This window comes from Balaenoptera physalus, assembly GCF_965194825.1.
Source record: "Balaenoptera physalus genome assembly, chromosome: 21".
In the NCBI taxonomy this organism is placed as follows: domain Eukaryota; kingdom Metazoa; phylum Chordata; class Mammalia; order Artiodactyla; family Balaenopteridae; genus Balaenoptera; species Balaenoptera physalus.
The window spans coordinates 44,879,543-44,898,809 of record NC_138902.1 but is presented as its reverse complement, the minus strand read 5'-3'; the positions used below and the strand labels follow the sequence as shown (position 1 = coordinate 44,898,809).

At 45.0% G+C, this 19,267-nt stretch overlaps 1 protein-coding gene and 1 long non-coding RNA gene across 9 annotated transcripts in view; one reads left to right on the top strand and one right to left on the bottom strand.

The window, feature by feature from the left end:
* Positions 1-19,267, bottom strand: part of TENM3 (teneurin transmembrane protein 3) — a 2,405,282-nt gene that overhangs the window by 5,282 nt on the left and 2,380,733 nt on the right. For all 8 annotated transcript variants that reach the window (XM_082444070.1, XM_082444075.1, XM_082444071.1 and 5 more), the window contains 5 exons: positions 18,813-18,988; positions 17,105-17,340; positions 9,561-9,857; positions 4,207-5,818; positions 549-679 (listed from right to left, as the gene is read on the bottom strand). In XM_082444070.1, the coding sequence (XP_082300196.1) occupies positions 549-679; positions 4,207-5,818; positions 9,561-9,857; positions 17,105-17,340; positions 18,813-18,988 (2,452 nt within the window). The remainder of the gene's footprint in view (positions 1-548; positions 680-4,206; positions 5,819-9,560; positions 9,858-17,104; positions 17,341-18,812; positions 18,989-19,267) is intronic.
* LOC309651415 overlaps positions 1-19,267 on the top strand; it is a 375,253-nt gene that overhangs the window by 175,706 nt on the left and 180,280 nt on the right. The gene's annotated exons all lie outside the window — the stretch shown is intronic.

The following is a 19,267-nucleotide window of genomic DNA, read 5'->3' as shown; positions in this document are numbered from 1 at the left end:
ACAGTTCCAGGCTTCCTGCTCTGTTATTTTCAGGAAAATTCCATAAACACCTAGTGGTAGGTGGTGCTTTACCAGAGGCCATTTTCTTTTTATTTTTAATCCTTTCCCTTGAAACACTGCCAATATTTTAAGGAAGTGGAACTTCGTGGCATTGTTTGTGAGCTGCTGATTTGTAACGTGAATCCCCTGCCCTCCTGTTTATCGCATCTTTGCCTTAAGGTCCCAGATACTATAAATATGCTGTTCCTGGTGTTCTCTGTAGAAACCCTGCACTCAAAAATGAGCTTTCGCATTTTATTACCGTTTGATAATGTTTTTCTCTGTTTTTATTAGCATCACTAAAACCAGATTTAAGCCTGTTTCACAGGCCCCTGATTTGCTGAACAGAAATGCAAGAGGGAAGTGGTGCTTTCTTTCCTGAAAGAGTCAAAAAAATTTAAAATGGTCTTTGGTACAGTTTTCACCCGGGTAGTCTGATTAAGCAGGGGAAAGTAAGGTGCAAGTAAGCCCTTTATCACCTTTTCATAGTTTTGCAGTTTGTCTCTTACCGGTACATCATCCCACTGCTGACTCTTCACCAGTTCGTAAGAAGGCTCCGTTAAATCGAATTTGGGGACAGGGAATCCAGGAATAGCATTGTGCAGATGGAAGCCAAATGTCACCAGCCAGCTGTTAACATCTAGGAAAAGAAGGTTCAAAATGAAAGGCCTTAGAGTTTATCTTGTGCTTTCCTGCACTGAAAGCCTTACCTTAAAACCCCACATTCACAAACAGTGACCCTGAAAAAGAGCCCATGTTTGGCATCACCCTACAATTAAAAACTGACTCTATTTTCAGACATGGTGACAATAACTTCAGTAGCAGAACGAAGTGAGCCAGGGCTGCAGACAATGCGGATAACAGAGACTCACTTAGACAGAGGGGTACACGGTCCCTCGTGCGAAGCTGCAACCGATGCTGGTGATAGTGATAAAAAATGCGAATAACAACGCCCAGAAGCATGAAACAGACAGCGTTGTTGACAACAAATGACATTTGTAGTTAGTAAAGGCTGGTCTTAAATAGAAGTCGTGTGTTATTAGTTTTCAAAAGTGACTGCCCAAGGATATGCAGGCTTCCACCACCCATTTTCTATTAATAAGAACCCTGAATTGAGGGTATGAAGATCAACAGCTGATTCTTACAGATGAATGGTGAAAGCTGGCCAAGCTGGCCAAGGGCACAGGCGTTCTGATTCCCATCAGTTCTGACTTCAGAGGCTCTGTGCACAGGTGGAGACAAACTTGTTGGGGAGAGAGGCTGGAAACCTTTAAGATGGTATTTTAAAATATTGCCACGTGACTCCAAAAGCCGTTAAGCTGAAAATAAGGCTTTTATTCTGTTCCGGAGGTTATAATGTTACAGAACTAGTCAGCAGGCTTGCAGCTTTATGAGTACAGTTGGGTGTAGATTATTTTATATATTAAGCACATTGCTGGAAAATTTGAAATTGCATTTTACCTAATATATGCTGTTCCATCTCTCTTTTGATGTTTTTCAGAAAATGCTGCTGTGGCATTCCCTGCCGTCCACGTTGCTAGGAGAGGATGAATCCAGGAGCTGTGGGCTTTCCAGCCTTTCAGCCACTGTCAACACCTCTTAAATAACCAGTGGCAAACTGCTTGTCAGAATGATGGAGGGCCACTTGTTCCCCATTTCCTTCTCCAGGGCAAAAACTCTCACTTCATTGCCAGGCTGGCAGGTCCCTTTGTGCCGGCATCATATAGGCTACAAACCCAGTGGTGTTCTCCCTGTTTTAAATGGAGGGTTGCTGGTGGTGGACGAGGATAGAAAGTAACACACTTGTGTGTGTGTGTGTGTGTGTGTGTGTGTGTGTGTGTGTGTGCGTGCGCGCGCGCGTAAGATTACGGGGGGCTTGTATGTTAGAGAAAATTCTTCTTGGATGGTGCAGTGCTGGGGGCAAGGGTACTCCTACTATGAACAATGTCTGTGAAGCAGTGAAAATCGGAGGCTCTTAAGTGTTGAAAATTACTGCCCAAAAAGTGGGACGTGAAGGCAGATGAGTACTGCAAAACCCTGAAGGGGAATTCCATACGGGAGCTGCTGAATCAGGATGCTGCGAGAAGGGACCTGGAGCTGGTTCACAAGGGAGAGAGCTACGAAAAGCCTAAGGCAGTCCGGGAAAGCAGGCGGCAGATGTGAAATGAACAGGGGGCAGGGAGCTGTACTGAAAGCGGACATCTCGGTGCACCTCACACACTGAGCGAGAAAAGACACAGCCGGAAGGAGCGTCTAATGCGAGCCAAAACAAAACAGCAGAAAACCCCAAACCAAACCGAACACACACACAAGAAAACAGAATAACCTTCCTCTAGGAAACATAAATATAGCAAAGAGGTTAATCATGGCAGTGGGACTCAGGAGTGGAAGGTGGAAACAGAAGGATTCAGAATCCCTGGAGCAGAGCGTGAGTGAAGATCTCAGCTCACTAAAGGGAACCCTCGTGCACTGTGGGTGGGAGTGTAAACTTGACAGCCACTAAGGAAAACAGGATGGAGGTTCCTCACAAAACTAAGAATAGAATTACCATATGATCCAGCAATCTCTCTTCTGGATATTTATCCAAAAAATACAAAAACACTAATTCGAAAAGATACATCCACTCCTAGGTTCATTGCAGCATTCTTTACAATAGCCAAGATATGGAAACAACCTAAGTGCTTATCAATAGATGAATGGATAAAGAAGATATGGTATGTGTGTACACACACACACACACACACAATGGAATATTAGTCACAAAAAAAATGAAATCTTGCCATTTGTGACAACGTGGATGGACGGACCTTGAGGGTATTATGCTAAGTGAAGTAATTCAGACGGAGAAAGGCAAACACTGTATGACTTCACTCATACGATACAACAATTTTTTTTTTGGCTGCGCTGTGCAGCTTGTGGGATCTTAATTCCCTGACCAGGGATTGAAACCAGGCCTTTGGCAGTGAAAACACAGAGTCTTACCCACTGGACCACCAGGGAATTCCCCTAACTCATATGCTATTAAAAAAAAAACAAATAAATGCCCAAACCAAACCAAACATGTAGATACAGAGAACAGAGCAGTGGTTACCAGAAGGGCAGGAGGCGGGGAGGACAAAGTGGGTAAAGGGCATCGACTGTATGGTGACGGGTGTTAAATAAGTTTGTTGGCGAGCGCGCTGTCGTGTACACAGAAGTAGAAACAGAATGTTGTACACATGAAACATACAATGTGGTAAAGCAGTGTTACCTCAATAAAGAGTAGAGAAGCTGTGCGTTAAAGGGAACTAGAGTCACGCTTGCAGGGACCTTGTCTCTGGTTCACATCCTGGTGCTTCTGTGGTGGCAGAAGGGGGACTCAATGTTTTAAATTGGATCATGCACCAAATTGGGAAAGGTCTTAAATCTATACCCATATTGGCAGAAAAATTAATGTGTTCATTAGCAGTGCCACCGTACAAGAACACTGCCCTAACTGGTGATGAAGACAGTAGTATAAGAGGACAGAATTGAGGCCAGAAACAGGATCCACTGGCTAAGCAACTGAGGGGAGAACCTGCGCCATCACCGTCCCCGAGGCGACGGTAGGGGAGAGGGAGTTAAACACCTCCCGGGGACGGGCTGCTGAGTCACGTGGTGTCGTGTTCCTTACTGACTCCGTCATTAGAACTTGACACACGTGTAAAAGGAAAACCAGCACCACACATTTGTTAAGGCAGTTACTATTTCAAGCAGAATTGTGTGTGTTACTGTATTTAATACCATAAAGTAGGCATTGCTCTCCCCATTTTACTGTTAAGGAAACAGACTCAAAAAGTCATGTGACTTGGCTATAAAGCATTGGGATTGGAACTCCAATTTGGGGACTCCAAGTTCATCGTGTTTTCTGCACCCCCACATCCCTTCCCTTCCTTAAGTGACCGGATTGCATGTCATTTCAGAAACCTGTGGTCTTGGGCACTGGCAGGCAGAATACAAAGTAACAAACTATGTCTCAGTGTCCCTTTGTGGTTTCTCCTTGGTTTCATTTAAAAGGTTAGGCATTGATTTCTTTTTTTTAGGCATTTGATTTCGCATGAGGAAAGCGTACAGTTAAACTACCAGCCGTTATTTCGTGTGTTAATCCAGTGATTAAAGTACTTGGAAAGGAAAAACAATTACACTTACCTGTGATGTAGTCTTTCACATCATGGATTTTGCTTGCAGGGTTGTTATTCCTAAACATATACAGGTTAAAGGGAGCTGGGTCCTTCCCAATTCTTTTCCAGATTTCTATGTCAGGCGTTGTCCATCGTCCTGCCAAAATGTCATAATCCCTTTCTCCAAAGTGGATTAATTTTGTGAGTGGGTCATACAAGCCACCATGAAATCCAATTACCAGCTGAAAGTCAATGTTGGAGTCAAAATAGATTTCGCCATATGCGGTGTACTGAATCTGTTTGAGCATAAGCCCGTTGCTGCTGAAAACAGCCAGTGGCGTCCCTGTGTTGTCTGACGCGATGTAGAATTCATCCCCACTGCTGATTTCCATGGCAAAAAGATGTCCTTGGAGATCGTAATAGAGGGAGGTGATCTCTGAACTCGAATGGTTGTAGACGTGAGTAATCCTGGTGGGGTAAGTGAGGTCCGCATAAAAAAACTGCAGGTGCTGTCCCAGACTGGTCTTGCTAGACACACGCCTTCCCAGGCCATCGTAACGATAGATGACTGTCCAGCCACTGCCTTTACTGTACACTCGGGTCAGAAGCCCCTTGGAGCTGTACTCAAAGATCTCCGTGCCTCTTTGACGCAGGAAGCCATCTTCATCCAACCGGTACTGAACATCACCCAGTCGGGTGATCCTGTCTCGCAGGTCATAGCGAAGGGGTGTCAAACGTGCGCTGTTACTTGGGTTCAGTAAATGGAGGTTTCCATTCAGGTCGTAGTTGTAACGCCACATGATTTTTTCATTTAGATAAACGGTCTGGAGCTGTCCGTCAACATCATACTCATAAGCGTATTTGGTAGTGTTGGCGAAGGGCCCTATTTTAATCTCTCTCTTGGTTACCCGACCCATGTTATCATACTGAATTGTAATCCAGTACATGAGTGACCTGAAGATCTCATACTGAATTTCCTTGATGCGGCCGTGAGCATCAAAGTGCTTCGTGTAAGTCATTACAGCTGTGGAAATGATCTGGTTAATATCATAATATATAACTCCAAATTTTCCAAACTGCTCCACTTTTCCAGAAATGTCATCGAACTGATAGAGGTCAATGGGCAGCGGAGTTTCATTGATGACACCCTGCATGCTGGTCACCCGAAAGCTGTTGTCATAGCTGTAGTCGAATCTCGCGTTCACCATCCCATCTTCACTGAAGCGGAAAATCTGTCTGTCAATGAGAGGTCCAATTTGCCTGTATCTGATGGTGCAAATAAAACCATCACTCTGGAGGTTTACCGTTTTGAGGACGCCTGCCGTTTCATCGTAGGTGAAACTGACTCTCGTGCTATCGTATAAGATTTCTGAGAGCCTGGTCTGCCTCCTGTACTTGAATAAGACCCTCCGACTCGTACCCAGGAAAGCCGTCTGCAGGAGCAGCCCCCCCTCGCTGTAGTCCGTGATGACGGAGGCGTTGCTCTCCGGGGGGCTGTATATGTTGCGGTAGTAGCCGACGGAGCGGACGGTCTGCATCGTGTGGCGAGCTACGCTGGGCATGGTGACGGCCGACAGCTGGTCCCACGTGTCGTACTCGAAGATGTACTGCCGCTGGCTGTGCAGCAGGAGCACCATGGACTGCAAGGAGGGAGCACACTGTTAGCCGGCGCTTGTGAGTGGCGGGGGGGCAAACGCACGGGCAGTGACCACACGCACGCAAGAACATTCCCCGTGAGAAATGGTTTTCATTTCAGCTGAGTTCTCCTTGACTTTCCATGTCGTTACCGATCTCCTGCCTAATGGGCCTGGATGCTTCACTGGGAGGGGTTCTGCTGTGAGTGCCTCAAGTCTCAGGATCGTACCTTTTTGGTTTTTTTCCAGGCATTCATAGCCAAGCAGAGGATTGTCAATGGATTCCGGTAAGTCATAATACGGGCACGAGCAAAGCTGCCTCAAAGACAATATTTCAAGGGGAAAACAGCATATGGGAAGGGCAATCCTGTCCATAACTAGCAATCATTTAGTAAGGTGGCTTTTCCCCCTCATTTGATTGAAGAGCCACTCAAATCATGTTTTAATTTCCAATGCATTTGGGGGAGGAGCAAAGCATTCAAAATATTACTTTATAAAGAAGAAACATAAAATTAGCCCAAAATAGATCGTGTGTACCTAAAGCATCAACGGCAACAAACACTGCTACAAACAAATCACTCGGTGGGGGCTTCCCTGGTGGCGCAGTGGTTAAGAATCTGCCTGCCAATGCAGGGGACACGGGTTCGAGCCCTGATCTGGGAAGATCCCACATGCTGCGGAGCAACTAAGCCCATGAGCCACAACTACTGAGCCTGCGCATCTGGAGGCTGCGACAGTGAGAGGCCCGCGCACCGCGATGAAGAGTGGCCCCCACTTGCCGCAACTGGAGAAAGCCCTCACACAGAAACGAAGACCCAACACAGCCATAAATAAATAAATAAATAAATAAAATAAATAAATAAAAAACAAAAACAAAAAAACCCCAAATCACTCGGTGAATGAGAGCTGTCAATGCCCTTGTGAGGAATATGGATCCAGATATTTTGTTTGTTTGTTTGCAAATTCTTAAATGACATCTGTAATGACAGGGAAATCTGAATTTTGAAATTTCCCTTTGTGAGAAGCAAATTGGACTTGTACCTCAGGTGCGGTGAGGATGGTTTCTGGGCTATAGACTGCTTTGCTTTCTGGGCTATAGACTGCTTTGGTGCCAAATTATGAGGTGAGTAAATTGATAAAAATAAGCTCTGCATATTTTGCAAGTAACTGCAGAAAGACAAAAAGACAATTTATTAGGCCAACGTGAGAGAAGGTCAACCTGGAGGCTGGTTAGGTAGCTCTTGCCGTGGTAGAGCGCGTGGGCGGTTCTGTCCTCTGAGGAAGACCCTCTAAAACCTGTTACACCAAATGGAATGATGGCCAAACCGGGGGATGGTTAGATTAGGAGCCCGCTTCCCCACCCACCCCCGCACCGGGACTCGCTCTTTGCTTTTGACACAGAAACGCATAACCCCGTGTCCGAGGCTCATTCTTCGCTTCTTTATCGTCCACCATTTTCAGAAGCAGTTTGCCTGACTTAGACTTCTGCAGAACCTCTTCTGTGGGCACATCTAGGGGCAATTTTTGTGTGCAGACTCTGTGGCAAATGTCTTGAGACTTGTCCCTGATAGTCTGCATCCTTCCAAGGAAGGCCTGGACTATTGCCGAATTCACAGGACCCAGGGCCCAGTACTGCAGTCACTCAGAACCACAGCTCTTGGAAGGTAGCAGAATAGTCCTTACTTGGCCATGGATAAGTTTTGGCTTAGGGTGCCTATCCTAGCGAGGAAATGGAAATAGTTTGGGTGGATTTTAGAGATTTGGGAGAGATGGTGAGAAAGTGCTCGTTGGCTTTTCTGATCCCTGTTGATACATGGACGTGATCTCGGTTACTGCCGGTGTCATTTTGTGACAGTGTCCCTTATCAGTGACATGCCCCTTTGCTCCAAGATTTTTCAGTCACATTATGGTCACTACTCTCAATTTTGGGGGTCTGAGAGTTTATTTTGTTTACTTATTTATTTATTTTTGGCCTCACTGCTCGGCTTGCGGGATCTTAGTTCCTCGAGCAGGGATTAAACCCACACCCTAGCATTGGCAGCGTGGAGTCCTAACCACTGGACCGCCAGGGAATTCCCAGTCTGGGAGTTTATATTTGTTACTCTTCTCTGTAATGTGCTTAATTTAAATTGGGAAGAGTGTTGCAGAATGAAGTAGTGTCCCACTCCCAGAAACTTCAGGCAGGAGTTGTCTCGGGGCTTGTAGGTTGCAGGATGAGATATTTTCCAGGTGTCAGGATTTGCTCCCAGGAAGGTAAGTGTGGAGGGGGCTTACTCTGTGGTCTCTCAACAAATAACAGCCGAATGACTAACCGTAGCGTGTGATGACGAGTCTGGAGGGAAACTGTCCCCTAACGGGCCTCCTCCGTTGTCTCAGGGGTGCGTCTCTTCTAAGGAGGGCACATAGGTGGGTTTGCAAGAGGAGAAATTGGCAAGTAGGGTCATAGCTGGAAGCGCTCTAGAGTTAGGCTGCCTGACGGTGAACTCTGAACACGAACTGGTCCTCAGGAAGAGGGACTAGCCAGGACGGCTCAGGTGCAGGGGGGAGGTAGGTCCAGAGCACCTCTGGTGGAGACCCACGGGGCAAGTGAGTGCGACAGTGATGTGGGTGTGCGTCCGGAGGACAGGGTTATCCTGTGCACCCGAGGAAGGGGCAGGCAGTGAGGCTGGCAGCTGTGTCTGGGCCTCAGCTGCCGTGTGGCCGCTGGGAGTGCCGGTGCGCTGAGCTGAGAGGCACCCGAACCAGAACCGGTGCGAACCTGCGTCTCAAAGGCAGGTGAAACCTCCCATGAATATGCTTCTTGGTGGATTCTACTTCTTCAGAAGGGAACTACAGGGAGGTGGTCTTTTCCTCCATTGTTCTTTCTTTTTTTAATATTTATTTATTTATCTTTGGCTTCATCGGGTCTTAGTTGAGGCACGTGGGGTCTCTCCTTGGGGCGTGCGGGCTCAGTAGTTGTGGCGCGTGGGCTTAGTTGCCCCGTGGCGTGTGGGATCTTAGTTCCCCGACCAGGGATCGAACCCGCATCCCCTGCATTGGAAGGAGGATTCTTAACCGGTGGACCACCAGGGAAGTCCCTCCTTTTTTCTTTTACTTTCATTCCCTCTTGACCCCGGTCACTACCCGAAACCTGGCATCTACGACCTGGCATTCTGCACACGTATAACTTGAAGTCTTTTTTGGTGTTGTGCACAGGTCTCAAGAATGGGTTCCCTTTACACGCAGAAGAAAGGGGAGAGGCCGCAGAGGACCAGACGTGTGGCTTTTGTAAAAAACAGCCTCTTTTGGTTACTAACGCATAAGTAGGGTGTATGTGCTCTTTATGGTTATGTCGAAGCTCGGCGGGCAACAACGCAGAACTGACAGCTTTAACTGTGCGAGTGCGTAAGGCTCTTTCTCAAATGAAAAAGCTCGCACGCAGATGATTTACAAATGACTAGCAAGCTCAAGGTCTAATTTGTGAATGTTGTTGACGTGTGAGGTTGGCAGGTGGGCACTGTTGTGGCTTGTTTGTTTACAGCATAAATCATGTAAAAGGGTCTCGGAGAGGAGAACTTAACTGAGGAGAAACACCGTGGCCAATGCAGAAATTCATCAGTGCTCTACAGATGTGATTTACATGTGGGTACTCAGAATAACAAACGGGGCTCAGTCACGTGACACTGGTTCCCCCAGAAGTGCGCTTGGGTGACTGCTGGAAAATACCTATCATTGCCTCCCCGTGTTTACCATCTGTGTGCAGGCGTACCTTTTCCAAGTACGTGTAACTCCATGTTTTACCGTCAGCAAAAACCCGGGAAACGATCCTCCCCTGTCCATCATAATCTACTTTCTCGCTCGTAGTTCCTCGCTGGATGCTGGCAATTTGGCCCGTGGATGAATAGGTGACGTTGACGGCCATCAGCTTGCTGCTTGGCAGCCAAAGAGTCGGATGCCCTGACGCGTCGTAGGCGATCCTCAGGAGAAACTTACGGTGGTCATCATAGATCTTTTCTGTCTTTGTTGTTCGATCAAAGTCAACTGAAAGGAGGTTTCTGCCATTAACCTGTTACAACACAAACAAGATGATAAAATAAATCATGCTGTTCCAATACCAGCCCCTTATTACTCTTCAGGGTCCCCGCTATTGTTTAAACACCATTTATGATGATTGATTCTCTTTGTCAGTAAATTAATTTAGCAACTTCTTGGGTACAAGTGCAAGGCAGTAGATTAACTGCTCTTTTAAAAGGTTTCATTAAGCAGAAATACAGCCTGGCATTTGTTCAAAACCTTTTCAATTAAATTTTGTAACCTTAAGCAACTGATAAGAAAAATGCCGAAATGCATTTGCTTTAAAGTTTGCTCAGAAGATACGAAGGTGGTAAACCTGACATCTCTGCACATTACTCAAATCCCTCCCCCGCCCCAGCCCAGAAGACATTGGGAAATAATTGCTTACTAGATTAATCATGGCTACATTAAATAAAACGGTGGTAAATGTGATTCTAGCCCTTCAAAGAGCAGTTAACGTGGAACCCACATTACTGCAAATTATTAATTAGTTTAAATAGCAGGAGGTTACAAACACGATCCTTGTTTTTGGCTAAGTGCTGACGTGTCACAATTTTTTGGAATGCCTTTTTCTTTGATAACATCTGGTTCACTGGCAAGGACTTCAGATCTTTCACTCCCACATCTACACAGTCTGACCACTGTGCTTACTTTACAAATCTAGCCCCATGCTGTTGTCGTAGGGTCTCTGTGTCACGTCCAGAATCTCTGACTACATCTGTCTGTTACTGTCTGTGGTCCAGGGCACACACCAGCCAGCATTTGTTAGTGCGGTGGACACGTGGCCTTGGTTAAATTCTACTTTACACACGGTCTACAGTGTTTGCAGAAGACCAGGGCCAGTCCATTCTTTGGTTTCCTGCTGCACCTTTGCGGTGATGGTGGCTTGTCCATACCAAAATGCTCGTTAACTGTTCGGATCGTTACAAGTTAAATGGGAAAATCTTAATTTTACTTGACCATGTCCTAGCTAGAACTTTCAAAACAGACAGCTCCAGCTGACCACTTATACACACACACACCACTTATACACACACACCAATATATGTAAACATAAATGTATGTACATACATAATATACATGTATATTTATGTAAAATCTGGGATAAAAACTTGTGCCTTGTATCACGGCCATTAAACAAGTCCCATGAAAAAATTCTCCGTAAGCTTTATTAAACTTTTCCAATGAACTCTTCAAGGGGAGTACCGTGAAGTCCACGGAAGAGTAAAGATATCAGCTGAAAAGACGTTCATGCGTGACAGGCAACGTGGTCGGGGTCAGGGCGCCGAGGAGCAAGCACCCAGGTGGTTCACGTCGAATGAGAAGCGGAGCCCTGGGCGCAGGTGAGGAGCCCGTCGTGTCTCAGTTCTGTCACCGCAGATCCAGCTGGTGCAGGAAGAAGAAGACCCCCTGAACCACGGAGCAACTGGTATGTGCTGGTGTGGGGTGTGTACCTGTGTCGGAGGAGGAAGCCAGCAGTCCGAAAGCCCCATTTCCACACACCACACGGTCTAGAAGCAGCGAGGCCCCGGGCTTTCAGTGAGTTTATATGATTCTGACCAGGCAGCTGAAGGCTTTCCGGGCTTCTGTTTTCCCAGGTGGAACTGTCTGCAGAATAGTTGCTCGGCCTTTTGTGAATGTTGTGAGACTTTATGAGTTTAGGTTTGCAGGATGCTTTGTGTACCTTGGAAAGAAGGTACTAGCTTACAAAGATGTATTTTTAAGTCTGTACTGTTACAGATTTGATTCGATATCAAATAGCTCAATACTGAACTGGCAGAATCCAGCTCTTCAGCTTCTATTTGCACACTTGTGATGCCTTAAGGAAGAGGCTTTACAAAATTTAAATGGTTTCCTAGGGCTCTTGTGTTTCTCACATTGTGATTTAAACAACAAAACAAAACAACAGAGTGTTAGGTTTGCCCTCCTTTTTCCTTCCTCAGGTTATTCCAGGCTGCGAATAGCCAAGCAAGACCGCCTGTGTAGTTAGTTTCCGTAGACTGTGCAGCCCGCGGTCGTACCCCATCTGTTTGCGTTTTACTTGTTTTCATTTTAATTTGTATCTCGAGTCTTTATTGCCTTCCTTAACCCTCCTTTGCCTCTGCAGTATTTCCTATGGGTAGAGTACAGGAAATCTGCTCTGCAGATCTGGTATGACTGCTCGGTTAGGAAGGGAGAAGGGCCAGAAGGCAGGCCTGGAACCCCTTCTTGGCACGCCTGCAGCCCACTACCCGGCTTCTGATTTGTCTCTCTGGTTTGGGACTCTGGCTGCACAACACCAAAGTGTCCAGGAGAACATCTAACGCTGCCATTGTGTCAGCTGCCACACCAAGCATGTCACCACATGGAAACATCTAGAAGCACCGTGAGACCACATCTGGATAGCAGTTAACATTTTTCTTTTTATCCAGACAAATGCCTTTCTTGTGTCCTCCAACTGAAGAAATGAGGAAAGAATTAGAATGTGGCTGTGTTTTCCTCCACATTCGCAACACAAGCCAAGGTTTTAACTGTTCTTACTGTTTCCAGACACCAGCCACTGTTATCCAATAGGTAACATTGCAGAAGAGACTAACAGGTCTTTTGTGTTTTTCCGTCTCTCTCAAACCTGCCCACACGTTCTCCTTTGGGTGTTGCAGACAAAATGCACAAGTCAAGGGACATTTCCATCTGGAACATAGTTTGCTTAACTACACCTGTATGAAATCACAACTATTTTGCAAACTTTTTTTTTTTTTTTGACAATCATAGAGGACCAGCATTGTTGCCCCAGTGGCCTTTTAATAAACATTTTTAACATAAAAAAAAATCAAGTTACATTGAGTAGTTCACCTAAGACGAAAAACCTTCTATCAGATCGTTACGATACCTCCAGCTACATAAAAATGAATCCAAATGTTGTGTCTGGATCAGAGCTCACCATGAATTCCTTTGTGACACACAGCGTTTCTTTTAAGTAAGCATGGAAAATCCCCATGTTCAAAGATCATGTCCAGCATGACTGCAGTCAATCACAATGTCCCTTTGATATCGGAAAGTGGGTAGTTATTTTCCCTCTGTAATGCTTGAAAAACTGAGGCATACAGAGGTTAAAACAATGTCTGTATGTTTGTTTGATGACACAAAGCACAGTCAGACTATTCAGGTATCCAGAATGTTCGTGACAATGTCTCCACTCCCTGGTGTCCTCGTTAGAACATCAACTGTCGGCAGGCGGTTCTGTGTCCCCTCCACACATCAGCAAGTGCCAACTGTTCTGCACCATCCCACTCTAGGCCCTGCCAGTCAGATGAAAGTGAGACACAGGACGTCACACAAACGTGATGGGCATAAGAAGAGTTAAATAAGCTATCATATTTACGCATGCCTCGAAACACCCTTCCGGCCTTCAGGTTTCGAGAGTTTCTTTTTCACATAATCCACTAAATGTTTTCCTTTAAGCATCAGAATTCTGGGCAAGTTTAGAAGATGACTTTTATTATTAGGATGCCATAACAATTTTTGGGAATTGATCAAAGGCTGGTTCTAAAGTCCAACACTGACAAAAATTAGGACTGTTTACCAAATACTGTAAGACAAGGACAAGCGACTATTATGCATGTCTTTTTTAAAAAAAAATGTAGGTACAAGCAAGTAAGCTAAGGAATTGTCTCATCTTTGTTCTGTTTTCCCACGTCTCTGCCACGATTGCCTCTGCTGGTTATTCCTACGTATCCAACCCCTTTTCCCTTAATGCAGTTTCACAGAAAATGCTTTTCATGTTGCTCGTTTCTTGTATAATTTTTCCTTTTGTACTCCTTGCCTTTTGTTTTTTTTTTTTTACTTTTTAAACTACTCCATCTAGTGTTATACCTATTATATCCATGTGAGCTATTCAACTGAGTGTTAGGTTTCCTGCAGTCAAACATCTGCAAGGCTGTGCTATTCCTACAGCTTCTCTCTGAGAAAGATCTAGAGGCAATGAAATAACCCAATTCTAAGGCTGGCTCTTCCTCATTCTTTCATTTATTGAATAAATATTTGAGTGCCCACCCAGTGTCAGGCCCATAGCTAGATTTAGGCCAGTAACGTAAAAACGAAAAGACGTTTCTGCTAGGAGATAATGAAAGGTAAGAGAGGAGACGTCCTCTGTCTCAGGAAAGGGTGGAGTAAAAGCGGGCGGCTTTTCGGGCTGATCCTGCCTCTGATTCCTGATTCAGAGGCCCCGCGTCCCCCCCCCCCTCCCTCCTCTGTGCCCCAGTTTGGCAGATTCCAACCAGATTTTCACGCCATCGCTTTCTCCCTAGAATTCCTCTCTTCGAATCCACAGAGGATGAAATTAGCAAGGCGAGCTGGCACATCCAGTCTTATCTCGAAAGCAAGCAACCCTCTCTTGTGATCTTGGCGCTGTCTCTATGTGAGCCATCACAAATATCAGCTGGAAATCTCCTTTCAGTGTGAACGAACAGGCCGGTTTAAATAGTACATTCTCTGAAATGACTTGCTTGTCGTTCCGCTGTTTAGAAAGAAACTCACACCCATGCCTGTGTGCACGGGTCTCTTCCTCCCCAAAGGGAGGTGTTTTCTTCATTTAGAATCAGGCTGAGAACCAGAGACTTAAAATCGGCTTCTTCCTCTTTTCCTCTACTCTTCTTAATTCCTTTTTTATGTGTAGAAAATCAGTATTAAAAAGGAAAAAGAAGGATGCACTTAGACTAGCTTGTCTCAAAGAACAGTGGGCCACATGTTACGTGGTCAGTTTCTGGGCAAAGCATTTCCCATAATCTTTCCTATGTTTTCGTAACCAGTGAGTTAACCAGATTTTTCCTATCCATCTGTTGTGTGGGGATAAATGCCCACTGTTTGTACCCATGGTTCAGATTCTCTGGGTTAGGGTTACAGAATATGTAATCATGCCTTTCGTTTTTCAAGGATTTTCACATTATCTCATTTGATTCTGTAACAATTGTGTGAGACAGCGGCAGGGTAGGGCAAATTATATTTATCCACGATATAGCTAATCTATATCATGTCTGTGTCATAAGGTCAGGTTATTATCTAGATAATAGTATATTATTGCCATCATAATATGGATATCATCATACAGGTAAGGAGAACGGGCTTCACAGATGTTAGGATTTTCCTAGAAGATTTATTATGAGTAAAACGTGGAGCCTGATCTAGAACCCATATTTTTTGAGCACAGACGTGAGCAGAACCCTTGTGTCTTCTGATGAAGTAAGTCCCGTGGCCAAGTACACGTGTGACTCTGTGCGTGTGTGTCTGTGTGTGTACAGGCACACCACGCCTGCTGTAGGGGTAGCTGACTAAGACGAAGCCTGTGAACTAGCTTCCAGTGTGCAGTGACCCAAGGAAGCAGGGCCCAGGGGCAGCGGTGAGTGGTAGCAGCCGACAGGCACGCAGGCAGCTCAGTTCCTTGTTTCGGCAGAAGAAAAGGCCAGGGCTGGCGCTGACTCTGGTAACAGGCCAAGACCCTCTGAAAGTGACCCCGGAATGAGCCTGAGGCTTGTTTTCTTGCCCATCATGTTACTTGCCCCCTCATCTTGCTCTTCTTTCTGAGCTTCTATTGCATTTTCTTCTGGCCCTTCTCACGGGATAACCTCCCTCCAGCCTCCCCGGCTCCTGTCCACCAGAACTCCTGGTGCGGGGCCCTGGAGCTAGGGCATCTGAGCTCCCATAGGCTGGGAGACGGGCAAGGTGGGAGCACGACAGTGGTTTCAGAAGACCATGCATTTAGAGCCCCAACCCCTGCCTTGCAACTGAAGAGGAATTAGAATAGAACTGTGAGTTGGAGAGTCTGTATTTGATGCACTGATTCTTTCTTACTTGATTTCTATTTCTTGGAAATAGCCAGAGACAATATGTAGTAGCTGTTTCTTACCATGAGGGCTTGTCCTGGGAAATAATGTTGGCCTGTTATAATAATAATAATTTAACCATTTTTTGGTGCTGAAAAAAGGACATGAATGGTATCCTCCATGTTTTTTGTCTCTCCTTGATTTTAAGTAACTTTTTTAAACAGCAAGGGAAGTAATTTTAGGAATAGTTATCTACATTTATCTGATAAATGAAAACCTGTTTGCTAATAGAAAGAATGAATCCGGTTCAGTTTATAGTGGTTTGAAGGTGGTTCCTTGTAACCTGTGTTTTAGTAGTTAATCTATGCTGTCTTTACCAAACAGCTATCATAAATCACAGCTTGCTTTCTAGATATAGTTGGCCCACAATGTGAGAGGGAGGAATAGAAACACCTAACAAGGTAACACAGAGAACGTTTTGCGAAGGTCAGTTACACGAGCATAATCAGCAATGCCATCACACTTCTCATAACAATGACATCAGTTCGGGTTTTCCTTCAATAGGGAGGAGGGGGCAGGGGGGTTCCCACATCGGTCCTCTTCTAGGTGCCCAAGCTGTACTTTAAAAATATGGAGAATGCAAAGGAAGAATCCACCTTTCAAAGGCCAACCCATCTCTTTCAAGATACATATTTATGATTTGGAACACTTTTAATATTTCATCCAACTCTTACTCATCCCCATCCCATTAGGAAGCCATCACTCCTGAGTGGGTAAAGGAAAAGCGTAAGATTATTAGGGCAATATCAGTATAACAAGAATCTGTTGGCCATGCAGGCTATTTGGAATTGTGCTACATGCACTATCCTAATTTCCCAGGGAAGAACTGATTTTTTTTTTTTTTAATTTAACATCTTTGTTGGAGTATAATTGCTTTACAATGGTGTGTTAGTTTCTGCTTTATAACAAAGTGAATCAGCTATTCCTATACATATATCCCCATATCTCTTCCCTCTTGCGTCTCCCTCCCACCCTCCCTATCCCACCCCTCTAGGTGGTCACAAAGCACGGAGCTGATCTCCCTGTGCTACGCGGCTGCTTCCCACTAGCTATCTATTTTACATGTGGTAGTGTATATATGTCCCTGCCACTCTCTCACTTCGTCCCAGCTTACCCTTCCCCCTTCCCGTGTCCTCAAGTCCATTCTCTACGGGAAGAACTGATTTTTAATCAAAGCTATATTAAGAAAACACTTTTCTCAGCTAGTTGGCTTTTTCTGTGAGCGATCTGATGGCTTGATGGTTGGCCGTAGCTCATGCTCTAAGGTAAGGTGCTACCCTGAGTGTGAACAGGAGACGAGTCCGAGGCCCGCCCTCGTGGACAGGCCACTGCGTGACACGGCGGACCGGGACGCTGTCACCTCGCTCTGACACTGACTTACCCTGAGCTTTCGACCGAAGACATTGACTTTGCCTTGGGCTTGCTCTTTGCGGAATCTCCATTCCACCAGGTTCTGCCCGTTTTCACCAGGAAGAGTCATGTTTCTTTTGGCCACTGTTGGGTTGGCTGTGCCGGCCAGCACGTGCGGCTCTGTCTGGTAGTGTGAATCCAGGCCACTGGCAGAGAGGATTCGAAGGGAGCCGTCGTAGCCAACCTGGTAGCTGTTTCTTAACTGATCTAGAAAACAAGCAGCAGAAAACACGAACTGTAGGTGCGCATTAAACACCGGATCGCTTGTGGGGTTAGAAGTGATACGAATTTCTACAACATTGACTGGACTCCATTTATAAGGGAATGAAAAGTACTTAATGATATCCTTTTAGAAAATAACAAAACAACTTTGATGTCTGGCATCTCATGCTGTAACTGATTTGGCTGAATGTTAAAGGCAAACTTTAGGGGAATTTAAAGTCCTTCTCTACTTTATCTGCCTGATGAAATAAATGAAGGTTCGACCTCCAGTAAATGTTTTGCAAAGAACCAAGTATGTGTTCTTTTCAGAGGCTGGTGTGTCACCTCCAAGGGTTTAGAAGACATCTTCCCAATATTCATCCCTATATCTTTTGTTAAAGATGTTTTGAAACGGTTTAATATCTATACCTTCTATACCAAAAATATAAGGAGATATTTCCCCCTGAAATTGACTTTAAAAAAGGGAGTCATCTTATATTTTGTACAAAACACCCTCTCATATTGTAGGCTTGCCTCAACTTAAAAATCTTGAATAATATAGGACCATTTGGGGAAGCAATGAATTCAAGCAGTACTGATTTTAGATGACTGTAGAGATTACCTGACAGAATTGGTAAAAAAAATAGTCAGAGAAGTTTAACTCAGATTTAGCAATGAGTCTTAGAGCAATGACCTCACAGTTGCAATTGTCATTGTAAACAGGCCTTTTCAAGATTACATCAAAAAGGAATATGGTGGGAGGTTCCATCATGGAGTTACTGGACATATATACCTACAGACTGAATGAAAAAATGGAAAGTCGAGCTATTACACATATGGGTATTTGAAATTTGGTATACAATTTCCAGTGATGGCATGAGATGCGGATTCACATACTGCCTCGTGCACGGATTCAGAAAGCTCACACTGCTGGCCTCACACTGCTCTCCGTGCGTGGCAGTGATGATGCAGAAAGGGCCTTCTGATGCAAGTGAAGAGTGGGAATTAACTTGTTTTATTAAGCGGGAAAGAAAACCATAATTTCTAGGTTAACAGACTGTTTTAGATATTATGTGATTTTATATATGTATATATTACTAAATAAACATTACATGTAGACATTAGACTATCTCATCGATAGCTCTAGGGGTTTATATTTCCACCTTCTCTTTCCTGGTTCATCTTATAAAATGGGGGTTGCCACATTCTACCTGGGTGCCAGTGGTATTTTATTTTTTAAAGATTTTTTTTTTTGGTGTGGACTATTTTTAAAGTCTTTATTGAATTTGTTACAATATTGCTTCTGTTTTATGTTTTGGTTTTTCGGCCCCAAGGCACGTGGGATCTTACCTCCCCGACCAGGGATCGAACTCGCACCCCCTGCATTGGAAGGTGAAGTCTTAACCACTGGACCACCAGGGAAGCCCCACCAGTAGTATTTTAAACTGGGCCACTGAAAGCTCTGCTTTCGTGTTTACCTTGAACCATGGTGTAGAACGAGTCGATGGAGGACAGATTTGAAGTGATGCTGACATCTTCTTCTCGGCTGGATGACTCAACGTCCACTGTGATTGCCTTGTCCATGTCTCCGTGGAGGTTTGTGACCACTCCGGTTGGAAACGTCACATTTGTCAGACGACCTTCACTGTCATAGCTGAATAAGAGAGGCATGAACTTGGCGTTAAATAGGAAACTGCAAGTTCTTCTTACTTATGAGCGAGTCTGCAACAACAGTAGCTGCACACATTTGGGAGAATATTTGTCTTTGTGCACGAGCTGTGCAGTGAGGACTTCAAACATGCTTTGAAGTAACCAGAAGCCTGTCTAACATTAAAAAGCCTCACCGGTGAGGCCAGGAGTAAACAGAGCATAACCTAACCTCAGCATATTATTCTCTGAAGTGTGACCAAAACCCTCCTGCACATCTAATTTG